This window comes from Coregonus clupeaformis, chromosome 7, assembly GCF_020615455.1.
Source record: "Coregonus clupeaformis isolate EN_2021a chromosome 7, ASM2061545v1, whole genome shotgun sequence".
Taxonomy (NCBI): Eukaryota; Metazoa; Chordata; class Actinopteri; order Salmoniformes; family Salmonidae; genus Coregonus; species Coregonus clupeaformis.
The window spans coordinates 18,288,982-18,304,750 of NC_059198.1; the positions used below are offsets into that span (position 1 = coordinate 18,288,982).

Below are 15,769 nucleotides of genomic sequence, written 5' to 3' on the forward strand. Positions count from 1 at the left end.
GCAAATATACCTATAGACCGCTAAACATGACCGGTCAAATGTATTTACATCAAATGGTATTTACATCAATGAATAGGCAAAAAAAAACATTATTTTGCAATGGAATTATTTTATTCTCCTGGACAATTGGCCGTTGCCAATTTTATTTATCGGCTTTTAAAAAATGTAGGGGGCCAAAAGCCGGCAATTACCAGCTAACGGAAACCCTGGTGTGTGCTTGCCAGAGTTAAATGGAGATGTGTCCCCCTGAGGCCACTGGTCTCTCACATCAGTAGCCCCTCACGGGCCCTTGAGCCCCTCTGTCTGACCGCACAGCTTTAATCAACTCTACAGGCTTCTCCTCCTATGGCAGTGTCTCCTAGCCCAAATCACACTCACATCTGACAACAAACTAGCACTGTCTGCCCTCCTTTCCTCTATCACCTCAGAGCAATACCAAGGAGTCAGAGATACACTGGAGTTAGCAAAACAGAGAAAAACACAGAGAGATAGAGTGACAGAGGGGGAGAGAGATATACAGTATATATAGGGAGAGAGGGAGAGAGGAAGAGAGGGCTCTGGTTAAAAGTAGTGGAATAGGATTCCATTTCAGACACAACCCCAGATTCAAACCAAGACAGACCTCTCGTTTCCTCTGTAAAAATAGCCCCAACAATCAATCACTGTCACCCAATTATGTTCGATATGAATGTAAAATATTCAAATGTCTGGACTTTAGAGAACTGTCCTCATTATCTATTTCATTATGCATGGGCAGTGCTGAAATGGCCATATGGCTCTTCTCATTTATAGAACAAAAAATCCCTGCGCTGGATTGATGAAGGTTAAGGGGACCTTACCACGGCGCATAAAACCACATTTTATGGGCTCGCACTTCAGAGCTAGCACACTATACCCGCTCTGCACGCAATAAGGCTTTACAATCGAATTCAGAACAATCTGAAACATGCTCAAGGTGAGATGATACGAGAATCTTGATTTATGGTGCTAGATCCACTGTGGCCTGCTAATGCAAGGATGATGCCAGATTACAAGTTACAAGGCAGGCAGAGCAACACGCAGGGCAGGCATCTAATAATGCTGTCAGTACCGGTATAGAGAAGGCTTCCGGATATTAGTTATTGAAATATGTATAAAATGGAGTGATATTAAGAGAGAGAGAGAGAGAAAAAGAGAGAGATAGAGAGGGGGGGAGAGGACTCTGTGGTGTTATTTGGCAATCAACCACATTTCTTTCTCTAGCTCACCCCTCACTCTCTCTTTCTCTTCTGTTGGTCCTTTCTATATTCTCTCTCTCCCACTCTCTCTTCTCCAACCCCTCACTCTCTTACCGGCTTTTCCTCCCTCTATCCTATTCTATCCCTCTCTTCTCTCTCTATCCCCCTCTCTCATTCTCACCTTCTCCCCTCACTCTCTCTCAATTCTCTCTCTCTTCCCCTCCCTTCGCTCTCTATCCCTCACCCCACCCATTTTCGGTTCCACGGTTACCATGGCACTGTGAGATCCCATAGGCAGATAGCTTCAGTACATTATGTAAATATTTATTTTGAAAAATTCATTTTGCCCATACAAAACGTTTTGTTTTAAGACAAAACAATGAATGTAGCTCATTAATAATCGAATGCCAGCCAGTGTCCAGAGGTTGAGGATGGAGAAGCACGAAAGCAAGACGGCACAGCAGAGGTATGCAGTGATGACGATCATAGGGAGGACTACTGTCGTATATGATGAATGGTGGTCATTATTGCTGTCAACAAAAGGAGTCTGCTCATACTGAACATTGATCATAGGGTTTATTCAGACCACAAGCTTCAGCATATGTACAGACCCGCGGTGTCCGGAGAACGGCTCCCCGATTGCTATGGCCGTTCTGACGTCTCATCGTTTAACCCCTATTTATAAACAATGCAAAAAGAGGGGTGACTCCCTCTTCTGGCCAATCACCAGTCTCCCCTGGGGCATCACCCTCCAAACGCTACATTTGAACTAAGATCATAAAACAACATTCTTTGTTCCTCCAAAACATTTAACAAAGGCATAATCTTCAGATACGATATTCCCCCCTTCGAGACGAAATAAACGTCTCGAAACCAAACAGAATAGGATTATGACTAGTATTGAGTATCTTTAACATTAAACCAAAAACATTCTCCTCTAGAGTGTAAATACCTTTCTATGAAATACCTGTTTATGAAGTGTGAATACATTACTATGACATAACTGTTTATGAAGTGTGAATACATTACTATGACATATGAAGAAATCTCTATGGAGTGTAAGAGCGAAAAACTGTCCGGCAGCCATCTTTTCAGATATCCATCCAATCAAGACAGTAAAATTCTCTCACGGTCCCTCTGCCCCAGGCAACCACCGTCGGTACTCCAGATAACCTCATAACTCATGTAAATGCATTTGAAAGTATGATGCAACTAAATACACATGTAAGCCCCCTGCAAACAAAATCCTATCCAATAACATCCATTGTACGGCTGGTCAACCCATAGGACCGTTACAATGAAACTCTCCCTTCCTAGCCTCTCTGTCCCTAAACATTCACGAAATAAACAAAAACATCTAGGATCCTCCCATGTATTCAATAACATCAAACATCATTCTACAAAAATTAATCCCTAAGGCTATGACACAATTATGTATTACACATGTCTATATTTCATTGCAGACACTGGAATGTAGTCCACTACACTTCATCTCCCCGTAGTCCCCTCTTCCAATGGACTTGTTGATGATGGAATCAGCCACACCCTCCTTGTTTCATCTCCTCCAGTCATATTGTCCCTTCATATTGTCTTTGTTTGAGTATTTCAATCTCCACATGTTCCCCCAAATGCCTCTGGAATGAAAAGAAAAGAAACGACCAAACAGTATCTTTTGCAAAACACCCACTTTCAAATTAAACCTCAATTTCACCTAAGAATTTAAAAAATGATATATAAATGATGCATGAATCACATAAACCTATTCCCCCCTTTGATTCATAAATCATACCAACATCACCCCAATATTGAGAAAAAAAAATATTTTTTATTTTTATTTTTTTTAATCATCAAAATGATATTTATCCATCAGTAGTCCATCCATCTTCCTCCAGATCAGGAACAGTCAACACCGGCATCTGAGTGTTGTCTCCAGGAATCACTCTCCAACCTATCTCAATATCAAAGCTTTCTCAAAGGTCAGTAACAAATTACAAACATCACACAGTGTTATCAAAGCTGAAACTAAAATCTGACCCATCACTGCCCCTACTGGCCTAATTGATCTTGCAACCAAATCTTCTCAGATCTCCCAAACACATCCCTTATAATGCATCTATAACCCCAGTGATCTTATCTGAACTATCTGGACTCAAAGTATAACTAATATTTATCAATATGATCTTCCCAAATGTTACACCATACCATGAATAAAGTCCCCCCTTCTCCCTGACCTTATCCTTCAATGATAAGCTTGAAGACTATGACATGTCGCCATGTCACCCTTTTAACCCTAGATTTAGCTGTGTCCAATGCTATCCCTCTTATAATGGTAAAACCTCATATGGAAGCTTCAACGTTAACATGTAACAAAATCCTTTCCATCCATAATGTAAGAATATATATGCTTTTATCATCCCAATCCCTCTAAATATCTCTAAAATTCCCCATAGTCAAATTGTCAGGCACAAGCTAATCTTTTAACCATCAACGTCCTGCTCTTCTTACTACCTGCTACCTAAAAAGTAACATATTTCTCATTACTACCCTTAAGGTCATGCTTATCCAAAGTTATCATATAACATCCCAATCTGATCTTCCCAGGAACACACCCCTTACCTCATATGTTTTATTAGAACAAAAACAACTTTTAGCCCTCAATGTTTCACCTGAATACTTCAGGATTCTGTTGTTACCTGCTTTTCCTTTCCCATTTAACAATTCCCATATTAATTCACTTAACCCAATTCCACCTAACCCTAGGCTTAAACCACTGTTCTGACAACGACATTATTCTATCTGTCAATGACTGTTGCTGATACCACAGTCATGACAAATCATAAGACTGAACCACACCTGATAGAGGCCGCGCGACCGTCTAACATGTCTGGTGCTGGAATCCTCAACAGACATGGACCTTCAAGATTCCTCACTGATCTTACAGAATGAGTTAATCTATCTCTAATTTCCACAACAGAAGAACGAGCGGTACTGATCAGATACCTCTCCCTGTCTGTCATCAAAATCAAAGATCTCATCCTGTCCTTTCATGATGAATCTATATTCTCTCTACTACTCTCTGTTCTCCTATTTTAACCCTATTCGTACTATCATTGACAGCACTCTCCATCCGTAACCTAAACCCCCTGAGTCCTTCTTGCTAACCCCCTTTAATTTCAGAACAGTTGTTGTCGATGCCATACTCCCTACATCGTATCATTAATCCCTTCCAAAGTTACCATTAAAGTAGTTGATTTAGTTGCTGTATCAACCCTAATTACTTCTAATGCAAAAGTTCCCATTATCCTCTGTGGATTATCTACTGTTGGAGTGACTGTAATCTACTCTTCCTGACCTCCTTTGGTGACTGTGGAGGCTACAAACCTTAACTCTTCCATTATAAGCGTTACTTTATGAATTACATAGCCCTTTAACCAATAATTCTTAACCGGAACAAATTCTAATGCTTGCACTAGATAAGTACACATATTCTCCCTGACCTTTCTCTGTAACATTACGCAACATAAGTGAACAGTCACTCCTAACCCTCTTCTAAACTATACCTCCTTTTACTCCTGGTCCTGATAACAATACTTATTCTCCATAATTATCTCTCCATATGGGAGAAACGTCCCCATCCTAAACCCTAATAAGTATTTTTCCCCCTAAAATTGGTGCTGTATTGGTTCCCTTATAATCAAATGCGATATATTTATGACTTTAATACCTATCAATGTTGAAAGAGTTAACTTGCTTCTCACTGTTGTTATAATAGACTGAAGTGTGAATGTCCTTAGTTACTCCTAGTTTTTCCCCCAATATAAAAGTTGTCTTTGCTTGTCCTTCCATCTATCACCACTAGTGTCACTTTTTCCCCAAATCTCAGTCCTTTCTCTAAATCCCTGACTTTCAAACTTTTGATTACACAAAATACACCCATAATTACCTTGATCTCCCTGCTGGGAACTGTAAATATAGATACTCAATCACCCTCAATCTTCTCTTATCATTCAGCAACACATACTTTCTCAATGCATCTGCTCCTAACCGATCTAAACTCCTACCCTATCTTCCCACTAAACTTTAAAATGTCCTTCCTCACTGTTCTCTCTCTGTCTTACTACTAACTTTGAAACTTAGCTTACTGTCTCAGAGTTCTTTCAACCCTAATCTACTCCTAACTTATTTTAATCTAATCTTTTCTCTCATAACATTTAAAACCTTTTCCCCTGATTTTCACAAAATCCCTTACCACCAAATTTGTAGAATATGTGATTGGGAAAGTTCCCCACCTGCTTCTGACTCATTACACACAGACTTGGCAAAACGACTAAACACCTTTTAGCCTAGCCTGAAATCTCTTAGTGTAAGAATGTCACCCAGAATAAACAGTCACCCCTTTTAACTTTATTTTCCCAGACAGTGTCTAATAGACAGAACAATAGATTATCATCCTTCCTATGATATTATCTTTTTTTTTTTAAACAAATGATTCCCAAAAACCCAGTCGTCTAGTGTACATCTTATTGTAAACTTCAATTTAAACAATACATCTCTTCCCAACACTGCCATAACAGTATCTTCTAATATTAGTATTTTAAGAGTAAGTAACTGTTTTACTACCTCAAATCCCTATCCTAATTCGTTATCAATTAGTGAGATGTTTAACCTCTTTAGGCTGAACCCAAATAAGTTTTTCCCCTATTCACTATCACTTCTAATGGCCGGTTGTTTCAACTGTTAGCTATTTTCTCTTCTTCTCTAATCGATGCTCTCAGCGGACACCCCCCTTCGTCTCTTCTAGGCACTAACAGGTGATCTTGAATTGCCCCTGTATCTTCCTTAAAAATGTTCTCTGTTCTTCCTCCTGACTTGTTGCATTAACAGGTAAAGTACCCAATCTGTCCATAATTATACCAATCTTCTGAAAGTTGCTGAAAGTGTAGCTGAAATATTCCTCCTTCTTCTTTGTTCTTCTCCCTCTCCAATTCTGTGTCTGTCCAGAAACTGGCGGTCGATATGGAGCATCTGGTCCCCCCTTGGCTGGTATAATTGCCTTTGATATTGTTCAGTTGAAGCTGTAACAGTGATTGTTGATTTGGTTCACCCTGATTCTTCATCACACAAGCTTCTCTTCTCCACCAGTTGTATGATTGACTTCTCAGAGTTTCTTCGTCCTGTTCTTTGTTGTTGACATATCAGGATTCTTCAAAAGCTTATATTTTAAGTTCTGTCCTCCAAATATCGTCTTCCATCATCTTCTTACTTTTCTTCAGCATCTTTGCCTCAATGTATTCTTCTTCTCCTCCAATTCTTGGGATTAAAAATGTTCTCTGCAGGTTTTCTCCTTGTCTCTTCTGTATCTTCAGCGTCTCGAGCTGTTCCTCTAGCTCCCTTACCTCTCCCAAAGTCGTCTCTTCCTCCAGGCCTGACACGCCTCGGTCTATATCTCCTATTTCTTCTTTGCCAGTCATTGTAGGATAAAATCCTCTTGAACATAAAGCACCCTTAAATCTCCAAATCTTCATCGCTTTCTTCCTCAGAACTCGAATCTCTTGTCTCCTTCGTTTCTCTCTTGCCAACTTCCTTCTGATCACAGAGTCATATCCACCCATGCATAACCTCTTCATCATCACTCATCTTCATCATCCTCATCTTCTTTAAGTTCCCAGACATCTCGGTTTTCCTTCCTTCTGGAGTTTTGGATTCATCTTTATCGTCGTTTCTGCTTGTATTCGTCTTCATCTCTGATGCCATAATCACCCTCCTAGATGATCACTGAAAGCTTCCTTCTCATAAGGTGGGTGTCTTTTTGCTGAATCCGTATGTGAGAAAGGTGTACTAACTTCTGCCATTAGTTTCTCCTAACACATCAACCCTTTCATATTCCTTTATTGTGAACTATCTTATTTTAGACTGTATAGCCTAAGGCTTCCCCCCTTAAATTATTAATATAACCCTAACAACCCCCAAAAAAAAAAAAAAAAAATTGAATTTTTTTTTTCCTCCCCAAAAAATCAAATAAAATCAAATATGAATATTAAAAAATTCAATTAAATGCCTTATTCAAAAACCCTTTAATTAAAAATAAAAACCAATTAAAAACTCAATTAAAAATTATGAATAATTTAAAACCAATTTTTTATTCCTATATCACCAATTTATCAATTAGTGTTGGCTATCTAACCACAACCCATCAACTGCAAGTAAATGCAAGTTAGTCATCTTCAGACTAAAATACCCATAAACAAAGCCTGTAACCCCTTGCTCTATCAGCTCTAATTATCTTAAATTTACAGAAGAATGTCAGTCTTCGATTCCCAACACATCTGTAATCAAACCCCAGTGATACACAGAGCTCCCAAAATGCCATTTTTAATGAAATAGTATTTGCCAAGCCTATGTAAAATCGTCATAACATCACATATCTTGTTAGGATGATTTTGTGTACTAGCCTGATCTGATCCTCTCGTCTGCCTCGTCACACCTTGTCACGTGACGCACACGTCAGCCCCTTCTCTCTCTCTCTCCTCTCGTTCCATGTTCCTCTCATATTTCAAAAAACATAGAAACAGACCAGATTTCAACAGTTACTGCAATCACTGAGTATTTCCAACCATTCAATATTCGTTCGTTCTACATTATTCACTCTAAGACTAAACTCAGAATTAAATAGATCGCTCAAAAAACATTTTTATTTTAATCCGTCTTTAATTTAATTCATTATACTTCGCCAACATATATTTAATTTATAAATTCAATAGGTTACAAAACAAGTTTCATCTTTAACCAATCGCAGTTTAAACTAGAATCATCGTGCTAAAATTTCTCCTCTGTCTATTTTCCCTTGCAGGGTAACGCCAAATGGGACCTATGACCTTAAGCCACCATTTTGTTTTGTAGGCTTAGCCCAACCTCATTTCGTAGTTTTTAGCCCCGTAAAATCAACACGTGTCCTAATCTCGTGTCATAAACTCCCCCTTTCTGTAGGGTAGTATCGCAAAATTAAACGCATGCGCACAACCATTCAAAAATCCCTTCTCACCGTGGAAGGAAGATTTTCTATTCTCTCTCCCCAAACAGACAGAATAACAGCCCAGCTGTAACTTCCCTTTTCCCCTTATAGTCAAACAACATTTAACAGCAAAAAGCTGCAAACAACATCTGTGCAAAAAGGGTTTTCATTGGGTTTATGCTGTATGGATCTTTGATAAATTTTTTGCTAGTGGTAAACTAAGCCAGCCATGTCCCATTCCAGCTCCCCTTCCCTTTCTCTCTCATCTACAGGTAAACATTTAGCAAAGGGCCAGGGGAAATTACTGTGGGTTGTATCACTGTGCGTTTGGCTTGGTTCTCCATCGGCCACCAGCGACTGAGGAGCTTGTCACGCTCTCACAGGCAGAGGAAATGTAATCCGTATAAGGCCATGTCCATGTCACCAACTGCTGCTACCGCTGCCACAGACAGACTCAGCTCAGATTACTATCATGTCCAATAACATTATATGTAATTCCCTTCTAAACGATTCTGTCTTAAAAAAGGATATTCTTAAGGCCACAATCAGGTTACGATTTGGAGTCTGTGTATGTTTTTTCTCCCGTCTCTTTTCTCTAGCCAGTGACCTATTTCTTAAGTATTTATTGTTTAAATCCCTTTTCGCAGAAAATGTAATGCCTTACTACGGTGGGGGGTAGGGGTGGGGGATGATTTGTACGACATGTTGCTCCCTCCTGTCTCGTCAAAAAAAGATTGTGGAATTTGCATTCTCTTGAATTGAATCCATCTGTCTGTGTCATAAAGCGGTTATATCACGTTTGTTTTATTCAGATGGACTGGGGCTGCGTCCCAAACCACACCCTATTCCCAATATTGTAGTGCACCACTTTTGACTTTTGACCCTATGGGCCCTGATCAAAAGAAGTGCACTAAATAGGGAATAGGGTGCCATTTGGGACACAGCCTGGGTGGATAGCTGTTCCAGAGGAAAAAGGTCATACATGATTTTATAGTGGGACACAGTGATCCAGCCATCGTACAGATTATATTTACCAACCATTTGCACAAGTGCAGTTTGCTCATTGTTAGTCAGAAGGAAACACAAGACAAAAACAAAGTTTAGTTATGAAACTGTCAAATCATTACAAGACTAATCGTAGTTATTATTATTTTTATATAGATAGATAGATAGATAGATAGATAGATAGATAGATAGATAGATAGATAGATAGATAGATAGATAGATAGATAGATAGATAGATAGATAGATAGATAGATAGATAGATAGATAGATAGATATATTTCTTTGACAATTACAATCACAATACAACCACACGTGGATAATGCATTTAAAATCATCAAGGATGACACAAAAAAGTTTTAAAACGTAAACTCAGCAAAAAAAGAAATGTCCTCTCACTGTCAACTGCGTTTATTTTCAGCAAACTTAACATGTGTAAATATTTGTGTGAACATAACAAGATTCAACAACTGAGACATAAACTGAACAAATTCCACAGACATGTGACTAACATAAATTGAATAATGTGTCCCTGAACAAAGGGGGGGTCAAAATCAAAAGTAACAGTCAGTATCTGGTGTGGCCACCAGCTGTATTAAGTACTGCAGTGCATCTCCTCCTCATGGACTGCACCAGATTTGCTTGCTGTGAGATGTTACCCCACTCTTCCACCAAGGCACCTGCAAGTTCCCGGACATTTCTGGGGGGAATGGCCCTAGCCCTCACCCTCCGATCCAACAGGTCCCAGACGTGCTCAATGGGATTGAGATCCGGGCTCTTCGCTGGCCATGGCAGAACACTGACATTCCTTTCTTGCAGGAAATCACCCACAGAACGAGCAGTATGGCTGGTGGCATTGTCATGCTGGAGGGTCATGTCAGGATGAGCCTACAGGAAGGGTACCAAATGAGGGAGGAGGATGTCTTCCCTGTAACGCACAGCGTTGAGATTGCCTGCAATGACAACAAGTTCAGTCCGATGATGCTGTGACACACCGCCCCAGACCATAACGGACCCTCCACCTTCAAATCGATCCCGCTCCAGAGTACAGGCCTCGGTGTAACGCTCATTCCTTCGATGATAAACGTGAATCCAACCATCACCCCTGGTGAGACAAAACGGCGACTCGTCAGTGAAGAGCACTTTTTGCCAGTCCTGTCTGGTCCAGCGATGGTGGGTTTATGCCCATAGGCGACGTTGTTGCCGGTGATGTCTGGTGAGGACCTGCCTTACAACAGGCCTACAAGCCCTCAGTCCAGCCTCTCTCAGTTGTTGTTGCCATCCAGATGTGATGTTCGGATGTACAGATCCTGTGCAGGTTACACGTGGTCTGCCACTGGGCATCTTTCTTTTGGTGTTTTTCAGAGTCAGTAGAAAGGCCTATTTAGTGTCCTAAGTTTTCATAACTGTGACCTTAATTGCCTACCGTCTGTAAGCTGTTAGTGTCTTAACGACCGTTCCACAGGTGCATGTTCATTAATTGTTTATGGTTCATTGAACAAGCATGGGAAACAGTGTTTAAACCGTTTACAGTGAAGATCTGTGAAGTTATTTGGATTTTTACGAAAGATCTTTGAAAGACAGGGTCCTGAAAAAGGGACGTTTCTTTTTTTGCTGAGTTTATTTCCATTGTGGTCCTCTTAATTAAATGGTTCAAAATGTACAAACATAAACATAGTAGTCCTAGGCTACTCAGTAGACCTAGTCTTCTAGGCGTACTTAGGTTACTCAACACAAAACAAAGGACAGGACGACATTGTCAGAGCCTAGAGCAGGACTCCCTCAGTATATCAGCGATCTCAGGCTCCTAAACTGAGTTAGATTATGTTGATAATGGTGATGCCAGATGATGGTGATGCCAGGTGCTGCCAGATGATGGTGCAGTTATTTTTGCCTGCAGTTATTTTTACACCTCACACAATGGGGGAGAAAAAAGCCCCGCAAATAGCGCTACTCTCTTCTCAGCTGGAGATGCTAATAAAAACATCATGCAGAATTAAATTCAGGGAACGAATGCTGCTGTCTCCCAAATCCATGGAGCTCAGCTTTGTCTCCTGACGAAGACTTCTGTGAAGTCAAAACGTGTATTTGGGTGTAGGAATAATGCGCTTGGGAGCAGCCTATTCTATGTGTGGGCCTCTCATTTCCTATCTCAGTATAATGTTTTATTTAGCACTGGTATTCTCAAGTTCAGGATGTGCATATCACCCTTCTTTTCTTCATGCTCAGCTTTTACTACCCCAGACAAATGTTTCAGACTACAGAGAAACTTGACATTATATCATATATTTTCTTGTGTAACCAAAACTTTACATCTCTTAGTTTTCTTTCTTTGGCAGACTAAACCAGTTGCGTTTGCTGTCCGCACAAATGTCAACTACTGCGCCACCAACGATGATGACGTCCCTGTGCCGGGCATGGCCATCTCCTTTGAGGCGAAAGACTTCCTCCATGTCAAAGAGGTCAGGGGTCACAGTACTATCAAATGGTGATGAGGATGATGATGATGATGAAGTGGAGGAGAATGGGAAGAATGATGATGATGATGATGATAAGGAAGATGATGTTGATGACAATGATGATGAGCAGAAGGAGAACACAGATTTATTAACCCTTTTATGTCCGTCCCCCTGTAGAAATTTAGTAATGACTGGTGGATAGGGCGCCTGGTGAAGGAAGGCTGTGAAATCGGTTTCATCCCCAGTCCTGTGAAGATTGAGAACACTCGGATACAACACGAGCAGAGAGCCAAACAGGGCAAGTTCCATTCCAGGTACGTACCATTCCCCGCCACCACCTCACTGCAATCACCATGGAAACTAACATGCACCTCACCCAATCATTATTCTGGCATTGAGCCGACACTTGAGATATTCGACACTTTCATCCAGCAACACCTCAGATATACTGATATGAATGATAAAGCTGATATGAATTATTTATCTTTGCAGTAAATCAGGAGCAAACTCCTCTACCAGTTTAGGTGAAGTGGTTCCTAACTCGCGGAAATCCACCCCCCCTTCCTCTGGTGAGTAAAGGAGGGCCTTGCAGAAGGCGTTTTGAGAAAGGTTGCCATGTTTTTCACTAACACAAACTCTTCACTCTAATACTTGAGTATTATCAAACTTCCATCAACCTCTAAGAGGGCTTGAAAATGAAGTGTCATAAAAATAGGAGACGATGGTACGTTTTATTAGTAAGGTCATTATTTTGACCTTACTGCTGGCCTATCTTTTGTACACTTCAGGCGTATTGTACAATCGGTTGCTAAATCTACAGGATGTAGCCCTTTAGTGAAAGTGTTAGAATGGTATTTATGTCTTAGCTACTGTGGCCTTAAATGTTTGTTATTGTTTACTGTCATTGCTCACCATAGTTTGACTATAGTTGACTATAGCTTGTATATGGTTTGTATAGTTTGTATATGTGGTGGAATAACCTGTGTATCTGTCCAGTGTTAGGTGTTCAATGTTACCCTTGTAGCCTCCTGTGTTTGCCTCTGTGTGATGGTGGCCTTGTATGTCTGTGTGCATAGCCGTTGACATAGATGCCACAGGCTTAGACCCCGAGGAAAATGAGCTTCCAGTCCACCTCCGCTCCCCTAAAGCCAGTCAGCCAAACACTGTCATGTCACCCACCCTAGCCAAAGAGAAACGAATGCCCTTCTTTAAGAAGGTAAATGTGGCATCTACGCCGGTATTTTCTCTCTATCTCCTCTCTCTGTCAGTCCGTCTGTCCACACAGCTACCCACGACAACTGCCTGACTGTGGCTGCTCAGCATCACCCTGTCCACCGTCTGTCCGCTCGCCCGTTCTGTTTGTCCTCCATGTCCTACCACAGTCCGTGTCTCTTCCCTCCCTCCGCTGGGCGTTCGAGCCATTAGCATGCATGTTGCCTGTTTCTTAACCCTCTCTCTCTCTCTCTCTCTCCTCTTCCATCTGGGCCGTAGCTAAGCAGAAGCAGAAGTCGGTAAGTTATATTGCCGTGCAGCACGCACCAACCCCTAGCAGGGCCTTGGAGGGAGCCTTGCGGGTCTGGGGGATGTGCATCAGTGATTTCTCTGCAGTGGTTGTGGTCGTTCCTGACACTCCCATCTAACTCACTGTCATCGCTGTGGTCTCTCTGTGTGTGTGTTTGTGTGTGCGTGCATGTTTGATGCAGATTTAGTGGGAACGCATTGTATTCAGATATTAAACCAGAAGAGTGTATCTACAGTAGTGCTGTTGTGGTGACCGTATTACCGCCACACTGGCAGTCATGTGCCATGACCACAGTAAAATTCCACATGTCACGGTAATATCCTTTTATGCACTCTGGACATGCTTTGGTAGTACCCAACTTGCTAGATCATCAGGTCCTAATGGCCTGTTACTCAGGGCTACAGTGGGGGAAAAAAGTATTTAGTCAGCCACCAATTGTGCAAGTTCTCCCACTTAAAAATATGAGAGAGGCCTGTAATTTTCATCATAGGTACACGTCAACTATGACAGACAAATTGAGAAAAAAAATCCAGAAAATCACATTGAAGGATTTTTTATGAATTTATTTGCAAATTATGGTGGAAAATAAGTATTTGGTCACCTACAAACAAGCAAGATTTCTGGCTCTCACAGACCTGTAACTTCTTCTTTAAGAGGCTCCTCTGTCCTCCACTCGTTACCTGTATTAATGGCACCTGTTTGAACTTGTTATCAGTATAAAAGACACCTGCCCACAACCTCAAACAGTCACACTCCAAACTCCACTATGGCCAAGACCAAAGAGCTGTCAAAGGACACCAGAAACAAATTGTAGACCTGCACCAGGCTGGGAAGACTGAATCTGCAATAGGTAAGCAGCTTGGTTTGAAGAAATCAACTGTGGGAATAATTATTAGGAAATGGAAGACATACAAGTTTTTCTCCAAAGGGACCAGGACGACTGATCTGTGTAAAGGAAAGAATGAATGGGGCCATGTATCGTGAGATTTTGAGTGAAAACCTCCTTCCATCAGCAAGGGCATTGAAGATGAAATGTGGCTGGGTCTTTCAGCATGACAATGATCCCAAACACACCGCCCGGGCAACGAAGGAGTGGCTTCGTAAGATGCATTTCAAGGTCCTGGAGTGGCCTAGCCAGTCTCCAGATCTCAACCCCATAGAAAATCTTTGGAGGGAGTTGAAAGTCCGTGTTGCCCAGCGACAGCCCCAAAACATCACTGCTCTAGAGGAGATCTGCATGGAGGAATGGGCCAAAATACCAGCAACAGTGTGTGAAAACCTTGTGAAGACTTACAGAAAACGTTTGACCTGTGTCATTGCCAACAAAGGGTATATAACAAAGTATTGAGAAACTTTTGTTATTGACCAAATACTTATTTTCCACCATAATTTGCAAATAAATTCATTAAAAATCCTACAATGTGATTTTTTGGAATATTTTTTCTCATTTTGTCTGTCATAGTTGATGTGTACCTATGATGAAAATTACAGGCCTCTCTCATCTTTTTAAGTGGGAGAACTTGCACAATTGGTGGCTGACTAAATACTTTTTCCCCCACTGTATATTGTCCCTCTAACCACTTTGACATCAATGCAAATGCAATCTAAAATCACATCAAACACTTATCATCAAAACAGTAGGCCTATAGTACTTTTAAAACTCACCTCACTGTGATGATCAATTTGAAGTTCAACAGCAGGTTGAAACAGTGTAAAACATGGTTGTTGTGGATGTTGTTTCAAAGCCTAACAATGAAATGGAAGCGCTTTCTAAGGTGATGATAAATTCAAAACATCCATACACATATTAGAGCTTATGCATAGGCTTATGAGGCCGGGAAAAAAAACTGAATTATGATTGTGCCGTTATAGAATACATAGCCTGCCGTATTATACGTATGGCAGAAAAACATCAAACTAAACTCATTTAAGATGGCTTTGGTACATAATTGGTCTAGCCTATACTCCAAAATTAAACAAATTCGAGTAATCTCCTTTGAGTGTGGACTGTATTATTATGCATACTGGATGGACTGGTTACCTTATGCTACGCTCCAAAATGTACACTACCGTTCAAAAGTGTGGGGTCACTTAGAAATGTCCTTGTTTTCGAAAGAAAAGCAATTTTTTTGTCCATTCAAATAACATCAAATTGATCAGAAATACAGTGTAGACATTGTTAATGTTGTAAATGGCTATTGTAGCTGGAAACGGCTGATTTTTAATGGAATATCTACATAGGCGTACAGAGGCCCATTATCAGCAACCATCAGTCCTGTGTTCCAATGGCACGTTGTGTTTGCTAATCCAAGTTTATCATTTTAAAAGGCTAATTGATCATTAGAAAACCCTTTTGCAATTATGTTAGCACAGCTGAAAACTGTTGTGCTGATTAAAGAAGCAATAAAACTGGCCTTCTTGAGACTAGTTGAGGATCTGGAGCATCAGCAATTGTGGGTTCGATTACAGGTTCAAAATGGTTAATGCGTGGAGCGAAAACAGCAATTGTGGGTTCGATTACAGAAACAAAGAACTTTCTTCTGAAACTCATCAGTCT

At 40.7% G+C, this 15,769-nt stretch overlaps 1 protein-coding gene across 10 annotated transcripts in view; it reads left to right on the forward strand.

Annotated features, from left to right (window-relative positions):
• Window positions 1-15,769, forward strand: part of LOC121569874 (voltage-dependent L-type calcium channel subunit beta-2) — a 145,236-nt gene that overhangs the window by 107,817 nt on the left and 21,650 nt on the right. For 7 of the 10 annotated variants that reach the window (XM_041881143.2, XM_041881142.2, XM_041881148.2 and 4 more), the window contains 4 exons: window positions 11,571-11,693; window positions 11,868-12,004; window positions 12,183-12,259; window positions 12,767-12,906. In XM_041881143.2, coding sequence (XP_041737077.1) covers window positions 11,571-11,693; window positions 11,868-12,004; window positions 12,183-12,259; window positions 12,767-12,906 — 477 coding nt within the window. Of the gene's footprint in view, window positions 1-11,570; window positions 11,694-11,867; window positions 12,005-12,182; window positions 12,260-12,766; window positions 12,907-13,181; window positions 13,202-15,769 lie in introns of all 10 variants that reach the window. The other 3 variants (XM_041881147.2, XM_041881146.2, XM_041881152.2) reach the window with 1 other exon arrangement.